General features: G+C 49.1%; 2 protein-coding genes and 1 pseudogene across 2 annotated transcripts; all 3 read left to right on the top strand.

Moving 5' to 3' along the window:
• Positions 1-1,443: 1,443 nt before the first annotated feature.
• On the top strand, positions 1,444-6,524 carry LOC112875316 (annotated as a pseudogene).
• Positions 6,525-8,581: 2,057 nt separating this feature from the next.
• LOC112875996 lies at positions 8,582-10,275 on the top strand. The gene is made up of 2 exons (XM_025940017.1): positions 8,582-10,025; positions 10,241-10,275. Exons 1-2 carry the CDS (start codon positions 8,582-8,584, stop codon positions 10,273-10,275), a joined length of 1,479 nt encoding a protein of 492 aa, XP_025795802.1.
• Positions 10,276-14,617: 4,342 nt separating this feature from the next.
• On the top strand, positions 14,618-18,509 carry LOC112875977. Its single transcript, XM_025939991.1, has 3 exons — positions 14,618-14,926; positions 15,208-15,367; positions 18,424-18,509. The coding sequence occupies exons 1-3, from the start codon at positions 14,618-14,620 to the stop codon at positions 18,507-18,509; spliced, it is 555 nt and encodes a 184-aa protein (XP_025795776.1).
• The last annotated feature ends 1,676 nt before the right edge of the window (positions 18,510-20,185 follow it).

Genomic DNA, 20,185 nt, shown 5'->3' with positions numbered 1-20,185 from the left:
CACCTAAAATCCTATATGGACACTCTAAAAGATTTAGAGTAGAAAAATTCTAGAAATTCTCACAAAATCAGAAACATCCAACCTTCAATCCAACAACTCTAATGGATCTTTTATCTTTCCTAATAAATTACCCCACTTCTGCCATTATAAAAATAGACTAAAATAACCCTAGACATGTATCTAAATTAACCACCTCTGCCGTCATAAAAAAATCTAAAGTAACCCCCTAATCTTCATGTAAATTACCCACCTATACCATTATAAAAATAATGCAAATAAACCCTGAATTTGCATATAAATATCCAATTATATCATTATTAAAAGGTAAAGTAACAACTAAATCTGAATCTAAATTATATAATTACAACAACATATTAAAGTGCACCAATATAAAATTTTAAAATACTATTTATATCATTATTAATATATTATTTATGTTATCGTTTATATAAAAATACTACCCACGATATGTGTCACCGTATATTCATGTATGATGTAAGAGATAAGAATACCAATTCAAAAACAAATGGTTCAATTAAATATATATCAAACACGTGGAGGTGTGTGCAAATAAAATCTATTGCAACTAGATAATAATAAATATGTATTTTAAAGTATGTGTTTGAATATTTAATAAATGAAAAAGGATGTGAGATAGATAATTATAATTATTAGCTATAAACTTTATTTCTATAATATTAATTCTAATTAGCCCTCGCAGAAACAGACGTTCAGTCTAAACAGAGAGGTACCATCATTGGTCGCGTTCAGAGACATTTAGTCTCCGATGATGCCTCCTACCCCGTTCAGAGGTTGGCGCGTCGTTTTTCCTGTTTTTTTTCTCTCCTAGTGTTCTGCATTGTCGTTCTGGTCATCATTTGTCGTTCAGAGATCCAGTAACACATGTTGGAACTTGGAACTGTGAGACATGAAACAGAGCCTGGGGATAATTTAGGGAAAGAAATATGTTCAAATTGAAAAGTAGCTGTACTACTTACAATGATACAGCCTAAAAATCTTGGTCGCTAGGAATTACTGATCATAAACCAGATCCTGAAGAAAATTTCATGATACACATCAAATTCCGCTGACATTGACAGGTGAACTACCACTTGAACGACTTGGGTTATACAGAGTAGGAGTCAAGACCAAACACCTTTTTTAATCAGAAATACTTAGGTGATCTTTCCAGGCTTTCCAAAGCAAAAAGCAAGTGCATAGTGGCGCACATTAGGAGCCAAAATAGTGGGGCATCACAATACCTTTTGCGTGCGTCCAGACAAAACACTGACTAAGCAATTCATGTATCCAAGTGTGTCGTTCGCCTATCCCTTTAAGATAAGAGTATCCATTTATGCTTTCGCAAAAGAGATGTTGCTCATAGAAAGCGATGCCTCGTCAATTCATCAGTTTGAACCCACAAGTGGCCCTAACCTCTGAACCTTCATTTCCTATCAATCATGCAACCCCTGTACTGTGCCCAGGAATGATGAAGCGGACCCCTGCTAGCGAGCCTATTTGAAATGACGCCAGACATTGAGATGAAAGAGAAAAAGGAACTCAGTTCCTCCCCAAGCTCATCCCCGGTGTAAGCTTCGCTTGATGTAGTGACGTTCAAGCAACACGAACGCCTCTGCTCCCATGCTCACCGTGCCTTCGCCGCAGGTGCCCGCTGCCCACACGTCTCAGGTGCGCAGCTGCGAGAGCTCGTTGGCAGCAGAGGAATGGAGGCTGCTCTTGTGAGCGTCTCCATGGGGGTGATGAAACCGCTCCTGTCCAAGCTCACCAAGCTGCTGGAAGGAGAGTACATCAAGGTCAAAGGTGTGCGCAAGCAGATCAAGTTTCTGACAGATGAGCTGAGCGCCATGAGTGCCACGCTCCAGATGCTTGCAGATGCAGAGCAGCTCAACCCTCAGATGAGGGAATGGAGGGACAGGTTACGGGTGCTGGCCTATGACTTGGAAGATTGTGTTGATGCCTTCATGATTCGTGTTGACGGCGAGCACGATGGAGGTTCGAGCTTCAAGCGTTTCTTCCGCAAGTTGAGGAAACTGAAAGCGTGCCATGAGATCGCCAATGAGATCGAAGAACTCAAGGCATGCGTAATAGAGGCAAGTGAGAGGCACAAGCGGTATGCTTTTGCCCAATCAACTCACGACTCGAGCATTTCATCTATCGACCCCAGGCTGCCGGCGCTATATGTGGACATTGAAAAACTTGTGGGCATGGATGGTCCAAAGAAACATATCATTGAGCGGTTAACCATGGAGATGGAGGGTTCATCCACGGAAGTTAAAGTGGTCTCAATTTATGGATGTGGAGGCCTTGGTAAGACTGCTCTTGCAAACCAAGTCTACCAGGCCATTAAAAGACACTTTTTGTGTGCAACTTTCGTGTCAGTTTCTCGGAATCCTAATATGACAAAGATTTTAAGAGATATTACTGAAGAATTGGGATTCACTAGTACACCGGACGAATGATGCGGAAAAACTCATTAACAGACTCAGGAAGCACCTCCGCGATAAAAGGTAAATTTGGTTATGTGATAATTTATTATGTTTTGTTAACGCAACAATAAATTTGATGATGTTAGAATGGTCTTCTTGATGGAGAGAGAGAGAGAGGGAGAGGGGGAGGGGAGTGAGGGGGGGGGGAATATTGAACTTTTAGATGTCGTTTGATTATATAGTTCTGGGTGTCACTATTCATTACCTTGGGAGTATCCTTTCATTTGTCTAACTATCATGTTCCCAAGCTGACTTAAAGGTTTTCAGCACTAACTGGATACTTTTAAAATCATGTGGCAGGTACTTAGTTGTAATTGATGACATATGGGATGCAAAAGCTTGGGAAATTATCCAGCTTGCATTATGGAATAATAATAGTGGGAGCAGAATAATCACTACTATACGTAGTGCTAAAGTTGCATCATGCTGTTCTTCTCAAGGGGGTTATGTTTATCAAATGGAAGCTCTTAGTTTTGCTGACTCCAAAAGGTTATTTTACAGAAGAGCATTCGGTTCTGAGGAATTATGCTATCCTCACCTGGAGAAGGTATGCCATGGGATAATGGAAAAATGCAGTGGATTACCTTTGGCACTCATCACTATATCTAGTTTGTTAGTTGATCAGGTTGAAAAAGATGAATGGAAAAGGGTGCTGACTACTATTGGCCATGCGCTTGCTAAGAATCCAGATGCTGAGGATATGACAAAGATATTGTCACTCAGTTACTATGATCTTCCTCGCCAGCTAAGAACTTGTTTCCTGTACTTAAGTATATTCCCAGAAGATTATGTGATAGCAAAAGAAAGGTTGGTAAATAGATGGATTGCTGAAGGATTCATTCATGAAGAACAAGAGCTAAGTGCATATAGAATTGGTGAAAATTATTTTAATGATCTTATCAATAGAAGCATGATCCAACCCATTGACATAGAGTATGGTCAGGCGAAGGCATGTCTAGTTCATGACATAATTCTTGACTACATCAAATGTAAGGCTGCTGATGAGAATTTCATAACCTCAATAGATTCTGTAGAGCATCAATACACTTTGGAATACAAGATTCGTAGGCTTTGTGTCGTCAACAAACGCAATGAAAAAAAAAAGATAGTATATGGACAAGCCTGATTCTGTCTCATGTTCGATCACTTACTATATTTGGACATCCTATTCAAACTTCATTGTTTTCTTTCAAGGCCCTCCTTGTGTTGGACATAGAAGCTAGTAGGGGCTTGAACGACCATTACATTACTACATTTATTGAAAAGTTGCCTCATCTGAAATACTTGCGTCTTTGCTCATATTTGATAAGTAATCTACCAGAGGAAATCGGGGAACTACATTATTTAGAAACACTGGACGTATGAGGTACCCGGATTAAACAGCTGCCATCAACTGTCATGAAGCTTCAACGACTGGCCCATCTTTATGTTGATCCCAGAATAAGATTCCCGGATGGAATGATTGGTAAAATGAAGAGCTTGGAAGAGCTAGCAGAGTTTGAGGTCTGCTCTTATGAAATAGGGAAGTCTATGCAAGAATTCAGCCAGCTAACCAAGCTGAGGACGTTGGTCATATCATGGAAACTCTATTGTTCATTTGACTCCAGAGGAAGACAGCAAGCTGAGGACCTTCAAATTTTGGTGGGAGCTTTGATATCTAAATGCAACCTTCACAACCTATATATCCATGACCGCCGAGATAATCTTCCATGGTATCAGCCACTGTCAACGGGTTCATGGTGCCCTACTGCTCGCTGTACCCTCCAGAAACTCCACATCATATTCTGTTTCATCGACAAGGTGCAGAACTGGATGAGCTCACTTGTAAATCTCAGGGAATTAGAACTGCAGATCTATCGTACGGGACCGGAAGACCTTGAGATCCTTGGGGCAATTCCTTCTCTGCTTTATCTCGAACTGGTCACTTTCTGCAGTACCAATGGAAGGATATTCTTCAGGGGAAACAAAGGGTTCAGAAATCTGAAACACATCTCCCTGTGCATCGTGAGTTGTGGGACCGCGCTGGAGTTTGAAGCAGGATCACTGCCAAAGGTTCAAGACCTCAAATTTAAGTATTGTGTGCATGAGATGGAGTGCCTGAATGATGCTTCTAATTTCGGCATCCAGAACCTCTCTTCTATCGCTAAGGTTGAGGTCGTGATTAGAGGCAACTGCCCCTCTGATATCGACAACGATGACATTGTCGCATCTGTCCCAAATGCTATTAAAGCTGCTATTGAGACACTTCCCAACCGTCCTTCTGCAAGTTTCATAACAGAGAGTAATGATGATTACTGTAAACATTCTGAAATGGTAAGTTCACTCTCAGAATTACCAAAAATGTGCGACTTCTCTTTAGTTGTTTCTTCCATCCAGCAAATACAGGGGCATCAACCCTTACTTATGGGCCCCTCATTTGTGTTTCTTCTCTATTGTCTTTTGGACTTCTCCTCAAGTATCTGGAGCGGGTCAATCAAAATTTTGGGGAGTACCAGAGTGGCTGGAAAAATGTCAAGTTGAAGACGAGAGTATACAGAGCAAGTTTAAGGTTGGGAGGGTGAGGAAGAGGATTGCATTATGTCTCTTTTGAGAGTGCTGGTAAGTTTGCTCTCCACCGAACATGTTTTTCCTTGTCAGTCTGTTTTCCCCGTCATATGCATTACCGTTCCTTTTCTTCTACTAGGATGAGATAAATGAACTGGAGGAGAGGAGGAGGATCGTCGGAACTGAACTGGGCTAAGGTTTTATGCAAAATAGTTGAAGCTATAGGTTAAGGTTTTAAATTTGTCTATTTCACCCTCTCGATCCCCCTCTTAGACTATACAAGCACCGATTCTTTCAAAAATCCATGGGTTTGAACAGTGCATTACTGCATATGCACGGTGTAAGCAATATTGGTCATTTTCCAAACCTCCGGTTTGCTACCCGAAAAGGTGTGTTTGCCCGGTCGCTTATATTCTTTTTTAGATTACAGGTTGCTTATATTGACCACAACGGCGTGGGCATGGAATGGATATCAGCTCGGGTTAGGAGATTTGGTTCCAGTCAGTTTGCTTATTTTTGTCACGAGTTATCTCCGTTTAGCTGGACTGCTAGCTTTGTCAGGTTTGGGCCTGACTTGCGTTCCGCTTGGCTCGAGTCGAGCCAGAGCCAGGTCAGGACTCAGGATGCAGCCGACACCCCAAACAGCCAACTCCAATGCTGGACGCCGAGCCGGCCAGTGATTCCCAAGGCCCGCCGCCGCTTCTCCTCCCCGCGTCTCCTCGGTCGAGAGCGCGGCGGGTGCGCGCACCTCCCGGATCCCACGCCATGCCCGTCGGTTCGTCACAACTTATGGCCAACCCGCACTGGAAGCTCTGGGCGACAGGAATCCGCAAGTTGAAGAGACTGAAAGCACTCCATGAGATTGCCAATCAGATCCAAGAGCTCAAGGCATGTGTAATGGAGGCAACCGAGAGGCATAAGAGGTATGATTTTGCCCAATTTAAGCACAACTCTAGCACTTCTTCGGTTGATCCCAGGCTGCAAGCACTTCATGAGGATATTGAAAAACTTGTGGGCATCGATGGCCCTAAGAAGCATATCATTGAGCTGTTAACCATGGAGATGAATGGGCCATTTGCAAAAACTTAAGGTGGTTTCAATCACTGGTTGTGGAGGTCTTGGTAAGACTACTCTTGCAAAGCAAGTCTACGACACCATTAAAGGCCAATTCTCCTGTTCAGCTTTTGTGTCGGTTTCTCGAACTCCTGATCTGTGGAAGATTCTAATACACATTAGTAGTGGAGTTGGATTCACTGGTTACACACAGGATGATGGTGAGCAGCAGCTCATTGATAAAATCAGGAATCACCTTCACTGTAAAAGGTAAGCCTAGTGATCTTTCGATACTGTATGTATAAGTAAAATTGGTGGCACTAGAATTGATGGCAACATTTAGCGAGAATGGATTATTGGAATTGTTGTAAGGGCTATTTCTTGATTTTAGTAAGACGTTTGTTAGTATTTGGCTTTTTCTATTAGTTTGAAATTCATGGAGGAACCACCACTGATATTTCAAGATATGTAACATTAGTCATCAATATGTGTTCTTTGGATTTGAAACGTAAATTTCACCTTTGATTCATTTACGTATAAAGTTACCATATGCACTCCATCAGTATCACAATACATGTCCTATTACGCAAGAGTAGCCATTTTAAATTTATGTGGAGAAAAAAAATAAGAGTGTAATTGTTACTTTATTTTTACCTTACCCCTAATTTTAGGGTGCAAGATAGCCCATTGACTCAAGCTTATGCTCCCCTATTTTTTCTTTTGCACAAACAACCATGGACTTCCACTATGAAATAGAGGAATAAAAAACTAGTGTGCTTGTCATGGTCCTAGATCCATGAAAGGGGATTAAGAGGACAGGGAGAGACGCCTTAGGCATATATAGAAAAAAAAGAACCAGTTCACTGGTTGGATCGGGAAACTCTATAGCGCTGAGCTGACAGATTCAGTTCAACCAAAAGACCGGCCATGCAATTGAACCGGTGCGAACCAATTGAATTGATCAGTTTTTAATTGAATCGGTGAAACATCAAATAGGATTTTTGGTGAGCCAGAGATGTTTGGACGTCTGTTTGGAACTTTGGACAATAGACTATTGTGGTATTGCTATGTTATTTCATCTATTGTGCAATATGTGATGTGTTTGGCAGATCCTATTACATATATGATAAACAATGTGCATATTTTCCATTGAAGTCATGTTAAGAAATTAATATTATATTGATAAATGATAAACCACTGGTTTGACCGGTTAGTAGGTAACCTGAATGGTTCGAACTTCGGTTAGGCTTCTGTTCTAAAAAAAAACCCAAGTAGAGAAGTAACTCATCCTGTTTTCCCTGTAGTTCCTTTCAATGTGCTTCCTCGATTTTGGTTCGTCGTATGTCCTCTTGCCGCACGGAGCGCTCATTGTCTGCGTCAGGCAGCCAACCACCACTTGCCCTCCGCTACTCCACTAGCATTGTTGCTCCCTCCCTTCCTCTGCTCCGCTCTCGTGTGGGACAGCGGGCAGATCGTGTGCCGAGCTCAGATCAGGCAGCGCCCGGGGTAGAGAGAGCAAGAAGCTTAGAGGAATATGATGGGGCTCTAGATCTTCCCGGCAAGGGACTAGTGTCCGTGAAAAGTGCATCTTTTTTCTAGAAGATTCATGGTGTCGTGTGTTGGAGTGTATTGGGCCCATGGGCATTGTGGCCCATAGAGGCCCATGTATATTACCTCTTCTATACCCTGTCTAGGGTTTTGAATACAGTGAATTTTCCCTTCTACATGGTATCAGCTTAGCTAGTCTGCTCCTCCTCCCCTCCTGCCCGCCGCCGCCGCCGCCGCCGGCCACCATGGCCGGCCGCCGGCCGCCGGCCACCATGGCCGGCCGCCGGCCGCCGGCCCCTCCTCCTCCTCCTCCCCTTTCCTCCTTCCCTCCCCTCTCCTCTTCCTCTCCCTCCTCTGCTCCTGCTCGCGCCGCTGTGGGCGCCTGGGCCGCCGCCGCCGGGCAGCCGCCGCCCGGCTTCCCCGCCGCCGCGGGCGCCGTGGCTCCCCTGCTCCAGGAGCCGCTGGGGCCGCCGCCGGGCGCCACTGCGGGCGCCGCCGCGGGCGTCGCCGCGGGCGCCGCGGCTCCTCTGCTCTAGGAGCCGCCGGGCGCCGCAGCGGGCGCCACCGCGGGCGCCGCTGTGGCCGCCGGAGCTCCTCTGCTCCAGGCCGCTGCTCCTCTGCTCCAGGCTGCTGGCGCCCTGGCCCCCCTGCAGCCCGACACCACTGCTGCCGCAGCTACTGCTGGCGCGGGTGCCGGGGCTGCGGGACCCCAGCCGCGCGCCGCCGTCGATCCGGCCGTCCTGCGGGCCGCAGCGCAGCTGTTGCAGGCTGCGAGCACCGATCCGGCCGCCCTGCGGGCCGCTGTACGGCTGCTGCCAGCCGCGGGTGCCGATCCCGCCGCCGCCGCTGTGGCCCACCGTGCCGCTGTCGCTGAGCGCACGCAGCCCGTCGTCGATTCTGCGCCCGGTGCCGCATGGTCTGGCCTCGGGATGGCATCCGAGGATGCGCCGTTCTCCGCCACCTTCCGAGGACAGCAGGCCGACGCCGCTCTCGCCGCGGCCCTCCTCACCGCCAAGTCGGAGGCTTCGGCCGCCCAGGAGCGGGTCCGTGTGGCTGCCCTCGCCTGGGAGCGCGAGCGCGCCACGGCCGACGCACTCGCTCTCCGGGTCGTCGAGGCGGAGCGCTACCTCCGCATCTCCTCCGGCCAGCCTGTCGACCCTGAGCACGGCACCTCCTCCTCCTTCCAGGCCCCGTCCGCTGGATCTGGAGCCCGGTACGACCCGACCGACCCCATGGTCGCCCAGCTCCACCTCCAGGCAGCCGGCGTCCAGAACATCAGGGCCCTGGTCTCCGTCCTCCTCGACCCCGCGTCCTCCTCCTACAGCCGCTGGCGGGACCAGGTCCTCCTCACCCTCCGCCGCTACGCCCTCGACGACCACGTCCTCGTCGACTCGCCGATCGAGGCGCGGGACGTGGCGTGGCTGCGTCTCGACAGTGTCGCCATGTCCTGGATCTTCGGGACCATCTCCCTAGATCTTCAGGACCTCGTCAGGACCCACGGCGGCACTGCACGACAGGCTTGGGTGGCGCTCGAGGGGCAGTTCCTTGGCAACGCCGAGTACCGCGCCCTCCATCTCGATGCCACCTTCCGCACCTTCGTCCAGGGGGACCTCTCCGTCGGTGAGTACTGCCGGCGGATGAAGAGCATGGCTGATGCTCTTCACGACCTCGGGGATCCGGTGTCCGATCGGGTCTTGGTGCTCAATGTCCTATGGGGCCTGAGCAGCACCTACGACCACCTGAAGTGCTGGATCACCCGCCAGAGGCCCTTTCCCACCTTCCTGCAGGTCCGGGACGACCTCGCCCTTGAGGAGATCACCAGGGGTCTCGCGCCCGGATCCTCCTCACCCAGCCCCGCCGCGCTTGTTGCTGCTCCACCGGCCTCCTCCGCTGCTCCTGTCACCTCCCTCCTTGGGGCTGCTTCCGCCAGGCAGACCGGGGGAGGGGGAGGCCGTGGACGTCGCCGGCGACGAGGTGGTGGTGGTGGCACTGGTGGCCCTGCTCCTGGGGATACTGGTGCCGGTGGGGGCCGTCGGAGCGCGTCGACCTCGGCTCCCGCTCCTGCCCCTGGAGGTACACCCTGGCCATCCTTCAGCAACCCATGGTCAGGGCGCATCTCGATGTGGCCGCTCCAGGGTCCGGCGGGGGGGCTTCGTCCTCAGCTCCAGCCGGCGGCCATGTTCACTGGTGCCGCTCCATTCTTCGCGCCGTCCTGGACCCCGCCCGCTCAGCCTAGCCAGCAGCCGACCTGGCCTGGGGGGTGGGACCAGGCCGCTCTGGCGCAGTCCTTTAGCACCATGGGACTGACCCCACCGGTCAGCACCGAGTGGATCGCCGACTCGGGCGCCTCGTTCCACACCACTCCTGACGCCGGTATCCTATCTTCTGTCCGACCCCCACACCCCTCTTGTCCTTCTATCATGGTTGGTGATGGGTCTTGCCTTCCTGTCACCGCCGTGGGTTCTGCTCCTCGTCTTCCTACTGTTCTTGTTGCTCCTCGAATGGTTCACAACCTTCTTTCCATTCGCCAGTTTACTGCTGACAATTCCTGTTCTATCGAATTTGACTCCTCTGGTCTTACTGTGAAGGATTCGGCTTCCCGGCGTCCACTTCTCCGTTGTGACAACCCGGGGCCCCTTTACACCCTTCGGCTTCCTGCTTCCGCTGCCTCGCCTTCGGCTTCTTCGTCTGCTGCTTTTGCAGTGACACCTTCTTCCACCACCTGGCACCGCCGGCTTGGTGTAACATCCCAGTTTTCATCACTATTGAAAGAAATGCAAAGTAAGGGTGTTTGCGTAATTTTATAAAAGATATTGATTTACAAAAAGTAACTTTTAAATCTACTCAGGACTAAAGTAAAAATACGAGTCATAATGACATGTCTATCCAACATTTATGACGAGTCTATCCCGTCATAAAGACATGTCTATCCAACATTTATGACGAGTCTATCCCGTCATCATGACGTGTCATAAATGCTTGCATTTAGGTCCTGAATTTTATAAAGTTTTACTCTTTAGGACAAAAGCAATTCAAATCCGACTTTTGTTCCAAAAATTCGTGTGTAAAAACATAAGTTTTGAGTTTTTGAATTTGAGCCCTAAAGCAATGTTGTAGAGTTCGAAAAACTCTTCAACTTTCATTTTGGACATTTCTTCATTTGAGTTTTGGATTGATGGGAAATTTTGCCTTACAGATGAGCCCCTGCAGTTTTCTGAAATTGCGCATAAGTCCTTGGGGAATTCGATTTCCCTTTCCCCTCTGTTTTCCTTCTCCGGTGCTTTCTTTATCTTCACTAGCAACACCATCCCCCTTGATCTATAAATAGGACCCCCCCTTTCTTTTGCCATCCACCCATGAGCAAGTTAGATAAGTTGTGGTAAGCTTAGTGTTGGACTAGCCACTTAAGGTTGTGCGATCCTTCGTGACTTTGTCGCTCCAATAAGGTACGTGTTAGTCTCCTGGTTAAGCTTGAGTACTTAGTATATAGGTTGTGATTCATCTGTTGGTAGGCTCCACCTCGCCTTAAATCAGGATCGTCGCACACAGCGCCGGCCGAGATATTTTTCCGCCGCGCGAACCGCCTCACCTCATTTAAAAGGGAAGCCGACGCATCTCCCTGCCGTCCCCCACCCGCGCTCGCTTTCGCTCGCGCACGCGCGACACACCGGCCCCACGACGCGACCGCGCACTGCCGCCGACACCGCGCCGTGCCGCCCACCTCCGCGTCCCCACCTTGCCCACGCCGCTGCAGCGTCCTCGCCGGCTTTGCCGCCTCGACGCTCGCGTCTTCAGTGCTGCCACTGTTTGAGCTGACAGCAAGCTGCCGCAGCCCACGCCGTCGCCGTCCCTGTGCGACACCGCTGCTGCTCTCCTTGCCTATAAAAGGAGCGAGGCCGTGATGAACTCCACCATCAGCCCTAACACACCGAGCCGCTTCACTTTCACTAGCTAAACCACTTCTCCCGAGCCCAGTTCACTCACGAGACGAAGCTCCAACAGTTGACCCTCTCCTCAAATCATGTACTATCTATTTCTCCTATTTTCATCTCCATTTGAGCTTATTTTATAGCTTGCTTGTGTTGTTTGCCGGTTGCGCCGTTTCCGCCGTAGATCACGGAGTGACCGAGGAGGAGCCGTCCAAGGAGTACGAAGGCCAGTACAGCGGGCCGGAGCCAGAAGACCCGTACCACGAGCAGGAAGCCGCCGCCGCCGACGCGTACATAAGCGAAGGCAAGTTTCATTGACCCCTACGTGAGCGGTTGCATCCATGTGAGGACGTCTAGTTGTAGCTCTGGTTTAGGATCGATTACATATACCGATGCTTGAGTGATTGAGTGTGCTCATACATGCATGTGAGTAGTTATGCATATCCAGAGTTGAGACTAGGATATGAAGGGATTTGGTTGAGGCTAGGGCAGCTGGGTATGTTGGAGCCGGCGCTACCGTGGTGGTAGACTGGCAGGTGAGTGCTACCGTGGAGGTAGGCTCGAGTTGACATGTTGAGGAATGGTTGCTGCCCTGGTAAACCATAAGGACCGAGTTGTTTTGACATCTCACCTAGCTTACTTTAGTACGACCACAGGTTCCGTTATGGGCCGGACTTAGCCTAATCCCACTGGTTAGCCTGACGGTCGCAGGGATGGTTCACGGGTATAGACCATTGGGGTCAGGGCCCGAGGGTTTGTGCGGCCGGGCTGGGGCGTGACCACGGCTGGGTGTCGGCTATGTCGGTTGTCCGTTCGGGCAGTCGAGCTTGTGGGTACAGTGTACGACCTCTGCAGAGTGTAGAATCCATTCGAATGGTCCGTGTCCACGGAATGGGCAGGCTACGGTGTGGTCCTGACAACTAGTGAGCTACCTAAAGTGGGTTGTGTCGGGAAGAGTTGCATACTATAAGTTGCATCACTAATGCTTTGTGCTTAATGTGCATCGTGCATGTCATTCCCCTCCCGTAGGGTGAGGTGGAACTTGCTGAGTACTTTTGTACTCACCCGTTTACGACTTGTTGCAGAGGATCCTGATTTTGTTCCTGAGGAAGGCGAGTAGTTCGTGCCCTATACCCAAGTCTGGAGTGGTGCCGTTGTGATAGAAGCCCCCATGTCCGATGAAGAGATTACCCTTGCGTTTATCATCGCAACTATTGTATTTCTAATTTATATTATTATTGTAATCGAACGTATTAAATAAGGCTATGTATGACTGTGGCACCACTTGCGTAATGTATTTTCACCAGAGACTGTTTTCTGGTGTTTAAATACATGTTTAGCTCCGGTTGTTTAGGCCGGGGCGTTTCAAGTGGTATCAGAGCCATGCTTGGCTGTAGGACACGAACCGGTAGTAACGATGACCGTAGGAGCCCTAGGATGGTCAATCCATGAGACCCTACTAGTCCTTAAAACTTTATCCTTATTATGCTAACCCTACCTTTGTAAGTTAGATGGCGGATGACTGGACCACCACCTACTGCATCAACGAAGATGGATTTCCCAGGGTGCTTTATGCTGCCACGGCGCGACTGGGTATTCCGGAACGACCGGAGTATGCGGGTCGCGAGTTCATGGAGCATGGCACCGAAAGCTGTGAGGTCACCGTCCATATTGGCGCCAGTGATAAATACTTGGAAATGCAACCCTGGAGCGTCACCGCCACTGGAGCCCGTATGCCTGACACCATTCAACTTGCAGCTCGCAAGGCACTGCGGTACCTGTGCCAGATGTTCGAATGGCACTTGGGTTCCACTCCCATGAAGTACTTCCCACCGTTGGACCGTAGCCGTCCTGCTTGGGCGGCGAGGATCCGCAACTTGGAAAGTCCCGCAGGGACAGAGAAGAACCCCACAGTTGTCGCTATGTCTGGCTATTTGCTTAGCCTCGACGATTTGTGCGACCAACTGCATCAGCGTGTGAGAGATTTAATCCAGCGTGCTGAGGGAGCGGAGTCCCGTTGGCATAAGGCTAAGCTGGCCTTAGCTCAGGCAGAAGCCCGAGCGGCTGAAGCTGAAAGCCGCCTCGCCATGGCTGAAGAAAACCTTAGGGAACAGGCAGATCGCCACAGTCAACTCCTTAGGGGTGTCTACCTAGTGGACCGTGCCAAGCGCAAGGAACGCCATCCCAGGACCGCCGCGGAGCCACCAATCCTGGAGGGGATCCCACTGTACCCTTTGTCCCAACCGCGCAGGAGGATTTGCGAATCAGTGCCGCCCACGCCTCCCGCATCTCCCCGAGATCCCGGAAACAGTGACCCTGAAGACCGGGTGGTAGGGCTCAGTAGTCGAGTCGTCCCGGCCGACCCTTAAAAGTCAAGCCGCGTTATTGTAATCCGTCATGTCATGTACCCCTGCTTGTTTGAATAAATGCTTGGTGCTTGAATGATTTGTTTGTGTTGTGTGCTATTTTATATATATATATGCAAATCTACCCTAGTAATAAATTAGGAGAGCCACCTAATCGTACCTTATCCCTTCTTGACCGCAGATGTCCCGTCGTTCGAGTCGAGTCCAGGGACTCCATGCTCAGGAAGACGGTGACGAAGTCAACCCAAGAAACCAGGCCCCTTTGAACGTAGCCCCAGGAGCACCAGGAAATGGACACCCACCACCGCCACCTCCCCGTGCCCCAGCACCCATTGATCTGGCAGCCATACTGCAGCAGCAGAACCAACTCCTTCAAGTTCTTGTGACCACGCTCACAGCTCAAGCTCAAGGCAACCCTGGCAACAATAGACCTGCAATGCATCATGGCAATGGCAGCAGGATTGCAGATTTCAACCGCTTGCAGCCACCTAAGTTTGGAGGATCTGATAACCCTATTGAGGCAGATGATTGGCTGCGAGAGATTGAAATGAAGCTCGAAGTGGTCCATGCAGATGACAGAGACAAAGTTTTGCTCGCAATACAACAGTTAAGGGGACCAGCCCTTGCTTGGTGGCAGAGTTACCGGGAAATAAATGAAAACGCTAACGAGATGGTATGGGCCGACTTTGTCAAGATCTTCAGAGAACATCACATCCCCAGCAGTGTCATGAAGCTCAAGAGGGATGAGTTCAGAAAGCTTCGTCAAGGTGGTATGAATGTGACGGAGTATCTCCATAAGTTCACGGAGTTATCTCGTTATGCACCAGAGGATATCAATGATGACGAGAAGAAGCAAGAAGCTTTTCTTGGTGGGCTAAACCCTGAAATCAGGACCTTGGTTGAAGTCACCACCCACAGTGACTTTAATGCCATGATCAACAGGCTATCACCACTGAGAGAAATAGGAAGTCAGAACTCAGTGAGCGCAAACGACGATTTGAAAGCAAGAAACCCCAGCAGATGGAGAAGTTCCAGAAGACTCAGTATCCGGCTCACTCAGGCCAGAGGAGCCAAGGTGCAACCTCATTCAGAACGCACCCCGGTTCTTTCCAGAAGCCAGCCCAGTCAGCTCCGGTTTTGCAGACCCAGAACACCTCCCGCACCCAACCGACTGGCGGAAGTCAAGTGACCAATCCGAAGGCCTGTTTCAACTGCCGTGAAGTCGGACACTACAGGGCCAACTGTCCGTATCTCAATCAGCCGGCCCCTTCTATTTTCTCCAACTCTGTTCAAGGACCAAAGCAGCCGGCGGGAACCAACCGTACTGCACCAGCTAGGAGCCAGCAGCAGTCCTTCGGCAAGGCAAAGGTGAACCATGTGAACGTGGAAGAAGCAGAGGATGCACCAGGAGTGATTTTCGGTGAGTTTCTGGTCCAATCAGCTCTAGCCTCAGTACTCTTTGATTCTGGAGCATCACATTCCTTTATATCCTCCCACTTTGTGGAAAAGCATGATATACCTACTATAGCCCTTAAGAGGCCGTTAATGACACGTTCGCCTGGAGGTCATATACCTTGCCACTTAGGTGTCTTAGATATCCCTATAAACCTAAGTGGGGTAGTATTCCTTGCCAACCTAGTAGTCTTACTTCCAAAGGGATAGATGTCATACTCGGTATGGACTGGCTCACCAAGCACCGAGGAAACATAGCCTGTGCTGAGAGAGCAGTGACATCACCAACCACCAAGGGTCAACAGTCACATGCCTAATCCAGCCTAGCCTACCAGACTCCATGGTGAACCACATTCAAGCAGAATCCCCAGAAGACGTGCCAGTAGTTCAGAAATTCGCAGATGTATTTCCAGATGAACTACCCGGTATGCCTCCAGAAAGAGATGTAGAGTTCACTATTGACTTAGTCCCTGGAACCAAGCCTATAGCAAAGAATGCCTATCGGTTAGCAGCCCCAGAGCTTGCCGAGTTGAAGAAGCAGCTTGAGGAGCTCCAACAAAAGGGATTTATTAGACCTGCTGCTTCTCCGTGGGGAGCCCCAGTGCTCTTTGTGAAGAAGAAGATGGAAGCATGAGACTTTGTGTGGACTACCGTGACCTGAATGCAGTCACCATCAAGAACAAGTACCCTCTGCCTCGGATCGATGACCTGTTTGATCAGCTGAAGGGAGCTAAGTTCTTCTCCAAGATAGATCTGAGGTCAGGTTATCATCACCTCAGAGTACGACCAGAGGACATCCCTAAGACGGCCTTCAGGACCCGTTATGGCCAGTATGAGTTCACAGTGATGCCTTTTGGTCTAACTAACGCCCCGCCTTTTTCATGACCCTCATGAATAAGGTGTTTATGGAGGGTTAGATCGGTTTGTCGTGGTATTCATAGACGAATACTGGTCTACTCTAAGAGTGCCGAGGAGCATGGACAACACCTTAGAGTTGTGCTGGGAAAGCTCAGAAAACACCAGTTGTATGCCAAGTTTAGTAAGTGTGAATTCTGGATGCAGAGAGTCAGTTTTCTGGGTCATGTCTTAACAGCCGAAGGTGTTGAAGTGGATCCAGAAAAGGTCAAGGCAGTATCAGAATGGAAGCAACCAACCTCAGCCTCGGAGATTAGAAGTTTCTTGGGATTAGCCGGCTATTACCGGAGATTCATAGAAGGTTTCTCTAAGATAGCCCGGCCTATGACCGAGTTGCTCCGAAAGGACACAAAGTTTGTCTGGTCTGAAGCTTGCGAGGAAGTTTCCAAGAATTGAAGAGGCGACTAACTTCTGCCCCGGTGCTAATTCTGCCAGATAATCAGAAGAGCTTTGTCGTTTATTGCGACGCATCCCGACAAGGATTGGGTTGTGTGCTTATGCAAGAAGGAAGAGTTGTAGCTTATGCCTCAAGAAAGTTGAGAACACATGAGCAGAACTACCCCACCCATGACTTGGAGTTAGCCGCGGTGGTGCATTCCCTCAAAATTTGGAGACATTACCTAATTGGGAACAAGTGTGAGATCTACACGGATCATAAGAGCCTGAAGTACATTTTACCCAGTCAGATCTCAACCTTAGGCAGAGAAGATGGTTGGAGTTGATCAAAGACTATGATTTGGAAATTCATTACCACCCCGGAAAAGCTAATGTGGTGGCTGATGCGCTCAGTCGTAAAACGTATTGCCATCACCTAGTTACGCAAGCCCCAGAGCTAAGTGAAGAAATGAGGAAGTTAAACCTAAGGGTTATACGCCACTCTTGCAACCACAATCTTAGTGTTCATCCCATCCTGGATGACCAGATTAAGGAAGCTCAGATGGAGGATGAAAGATTGGTATGGATTAAAGATCGCAACAGTGAAGGCAAAGCCCCAGATTTCAGGATAGATAAGGATGGAGTCTTGTGGTTTAAGAAAAGATTATGTGTGCCTAAGCAAGGTCATTTTCGCAGGACCATCCTGGATGAAGCCCATAACTCCACTTATTCCATTCACCCCGGCACTACAAAAATGTACCTAGACCTTAAGGAGAAGTATTGGTGGAATGGTATGAAGGGGGATATTGCTCGATTCGTAGCTCATTGTGATGTGTGCAAAAGGGTTAAGGCAGAGCACCAGAAACCCAGTGGATTACTCCAACCATTGCCAATTCCAGTATGGAAGTGGGATGAAGTTAGTATGGATTTTATAACCGGTCTACCAAGAACCCAGAGCGGCCATGACTCGGTTTGGGTAATTGTCGATCGACTTACTAAGGTAGCACACTTCATCCCAGTACGTACCAGTTATGGAGGGGATAAATTAGCCAAATTATATATTGAGCGTATTGTGAAGTTGCATGGAGTACCTAAGAGGATTGTGTCAGATAGAGGCACCCAGTTCACTTCGAGATTCTGGGGCAGGTTACATGAAGCACTTGGTACAAAGTTGGACTTCAGTTCAGCCTATCATCCTCAGACTGATGGCCAGACTGAAAGAGTTAATCAGATCCTTAAAGACATGCTAAGAGCCTGTGTTCTTACTTATGGCAAAAATTGGGAAGATAGTTTGCCATATGCGGAGTTCTCTTACAACAACAGCTACCAGTCCAGTTTGAAGATGTCGCCGTTTGAAGCCCTCTACGGGAGGAAGTGCCGTACACCTCTCATGTGGACTGAAGTCGGTGACCGCATTATTGAGGGCCCAGATTTTATTAAGGAAGCAGAAGAAAAGATAGCGGAAATCAGAGAAAATATAAAGGCAGCTCAGTCCCGCCAGAAAAGTTATGCTGATAAAAGAAGGCGTACTCTCAGCTTCGAAGTTGGGGACTATGTGTACCTTAAAGTTTCCCCAATCCGCGGCACACGCAGATTCCAGGTACAAGGAAAGTTGGCCCCACGTTACATTGGACCTTTCCCAATTATCAAGAAAGTGGGAGCGGTAGCCTATAAGCTTCAGTTGCCAGCAGAGATGTCAGATGTACATGATGTATTCCACGTGTCCCAACTCAGAAAGTGTCTGCGAGTACCGGAAGAACAAGTGGCACCAGAAACAATCGACCTGCAGGATGATCTCAGATATCAAGAAGTACCAGTAAAAATTCTAGATATTGTGACGCGAAGAACCCGCAACTCAGCAGTCAAAATTTGTCGAGTCCAGTGGAGTGGACATTCTGAAGCAGAAGCAACTTGGGAGAGAGAAGATGCGCTCCGAGCCGAGTTCCCCAGTCTCTTTAGTGCTGAAGCTGAATCTCGGGGACGAGATTCAACCTAAGTGGGGTAGGTTTGTAACATCCCAATTTTCATCACTGTTGAAAGAAATGCAAAGTAAGGGTGTTTGCGTAATTTTATAAAAGATATTGATTTACAAAAAGTAACTTTTAAATCTACTCAGGACTAAAGTAAAAATACGAGTCATAATGACATGTCTATCCAACATTTATGACGAGTCTATCCCGTCATAAAGACATGTCTATCCAACATTTATGACGAGTCTATCCCGCCATCATGACGTGTCATAAATGCTTGCATTTAGGTCCTGAATTTTATAAAGTTTTACTCTTTAGGACAAAAGCAATTCAAATCCGACTTTTGTTCCAAAAATTCATGTGTAAAAACATAAGTTTTGAGTTTTTGAATTTGAGCCCTAAAGCAATGTTGTAGAGTTCGAAAAACTCTTCAACTTTCGTTTTGGACATTTCTTCATTTGAGTTTTGGATTGATGGGAAATTTTGCCTTACAGATGAGCCCCTGTAGTTTTCTGAAATTACGCATAAGTCCTTGGGGAATTCGATTTCCCTTTCCCCTCTGTTTTCCTTCTCCGGTGCTTTCTTTATCTTCACTAGCAACACCATTCCCCTTGATCTATAAATAGGACCCCCCCTTTCTTTTGCCATCCACCCATGAGCAAGTTAGATAAGTTGTGGTAAGCTTAGTGTTGGACTAGCCACTTAAGGTTGTGCGATCCTTCGTGACTTTGTCGCTCCAATAAGGTACGTGTTAGTCTCCTGGTTAAGCTTGAGTACTTAGTATATAGGTTGTGATTCATCTGTTGGTAGGCTCCACCTCGCCTTAAATCAGGGTCGTCGCACACAGCGCCGGCCGAGATATTTTTCCGCCGCGCGAACCGCCTCACCTCATTTATAAAGGAAGCCGACGCCTCTCCCTGCCGTCCCCCACCCGCGCTCGCTTTCGCTCGCGCACGCGCGACACACCGGCCCCACGACGCGACCGCGCACTGCCGCCGGCACCGCGCCGTGCCGCCCACCTCCGCGTCCCCACCCCGCCCACGCCGCTGCAGCGTCCTCGCCGGCTTTGCCGCCTCGACGCTCGCGTCTTCAGTGCTGCCACTGTGGGAGCTGTCGGCGAGCTGCCGCAGCCCACGCTGTCGCCCGTCCCTGTGCGACGCCGCTGCCTCTCCCCGCCTATAAAAGGAGCGAGGCCGTGATGAGCTCCATCATCAGCCCAAGCACACCGAGCCGTTTCACTTCACTAGCTAAACCACTTCTCCCGAGCCCAGTTCACTCACGAGACGAAGCTCCAACAGTTGATCCTCTCCTCAAATCATGTACTATCTATTTCCCCTATTTTCATCTCCATTTGAGCTTATTTTAAAGCTTGCTTGTGTTTGTTGCCGGTTGTGCCGTTTCCGCCCGTAGATCACGGAGTGACCGAGGAGGAGCCGTCCAAGGAGTACGAAGGCCAGTACAGCGGGCCGGAGCCAGAAGACCCGTACCACGAGCAGGAAGCCGCCGCCGCCGACGCGTACATAAGC

This window comes from Panicum hallii, chromosome 9 (assembly GCF_002211085.1).
Source record: "Panicum hallii strain FIL2 chromosome 9, PHallii_v3.1, whole genome shotgun sequence".
NCBI classification, from domain to species: domain Eukaryota; kingdom Viridiplantae; phylum Streptophyta; class Magnoliopsida; order Poales; family Poaceae; genus Panicum; species Panicum hallii.
This window is presented reverse-complemented; position numbering and strand designations above follow the sequence as displayed.

Bases quoted from the DNA above. Each gene is read 5' to 3' on its own strand.
- LOC112875996 (XM_025940017.1), top strand. From the start codon at position 8,582: ATGGCATCCGAGGATGCGCCGTTCTCCGCCACCTTCCGAGGACAGCAG. The intron at 10,026-10,240 runs GTATCCTATCTT...CTTACTGTGAAG, and splicing joins CCACACCACTCCTGACGCCG to GATTCGGCTTCCCGGCGTCC.
- LOC112875977 (XM_025939991.1), top strand. From the start codon at position 14,618: ATGGTATGGGCCGACTTTGTCAAGATCTTCAGAGAACATCACATCCCC. The intron at 14,927-15,207 runs GTGAGCGCAAAC...TATCTCAATCAG, and splicing joins AAATAGGAAGTCAGAACTCA to CCGGCCCCTTCTATTTTCTC. The intron at 15,368-18,423 runs GTGAGTTTCTGG...GTCCCAACTCAG, and splicing joins TGCACCAGGAGTGATTTTCG to AAAGTGTCTGCGAGTACCGG.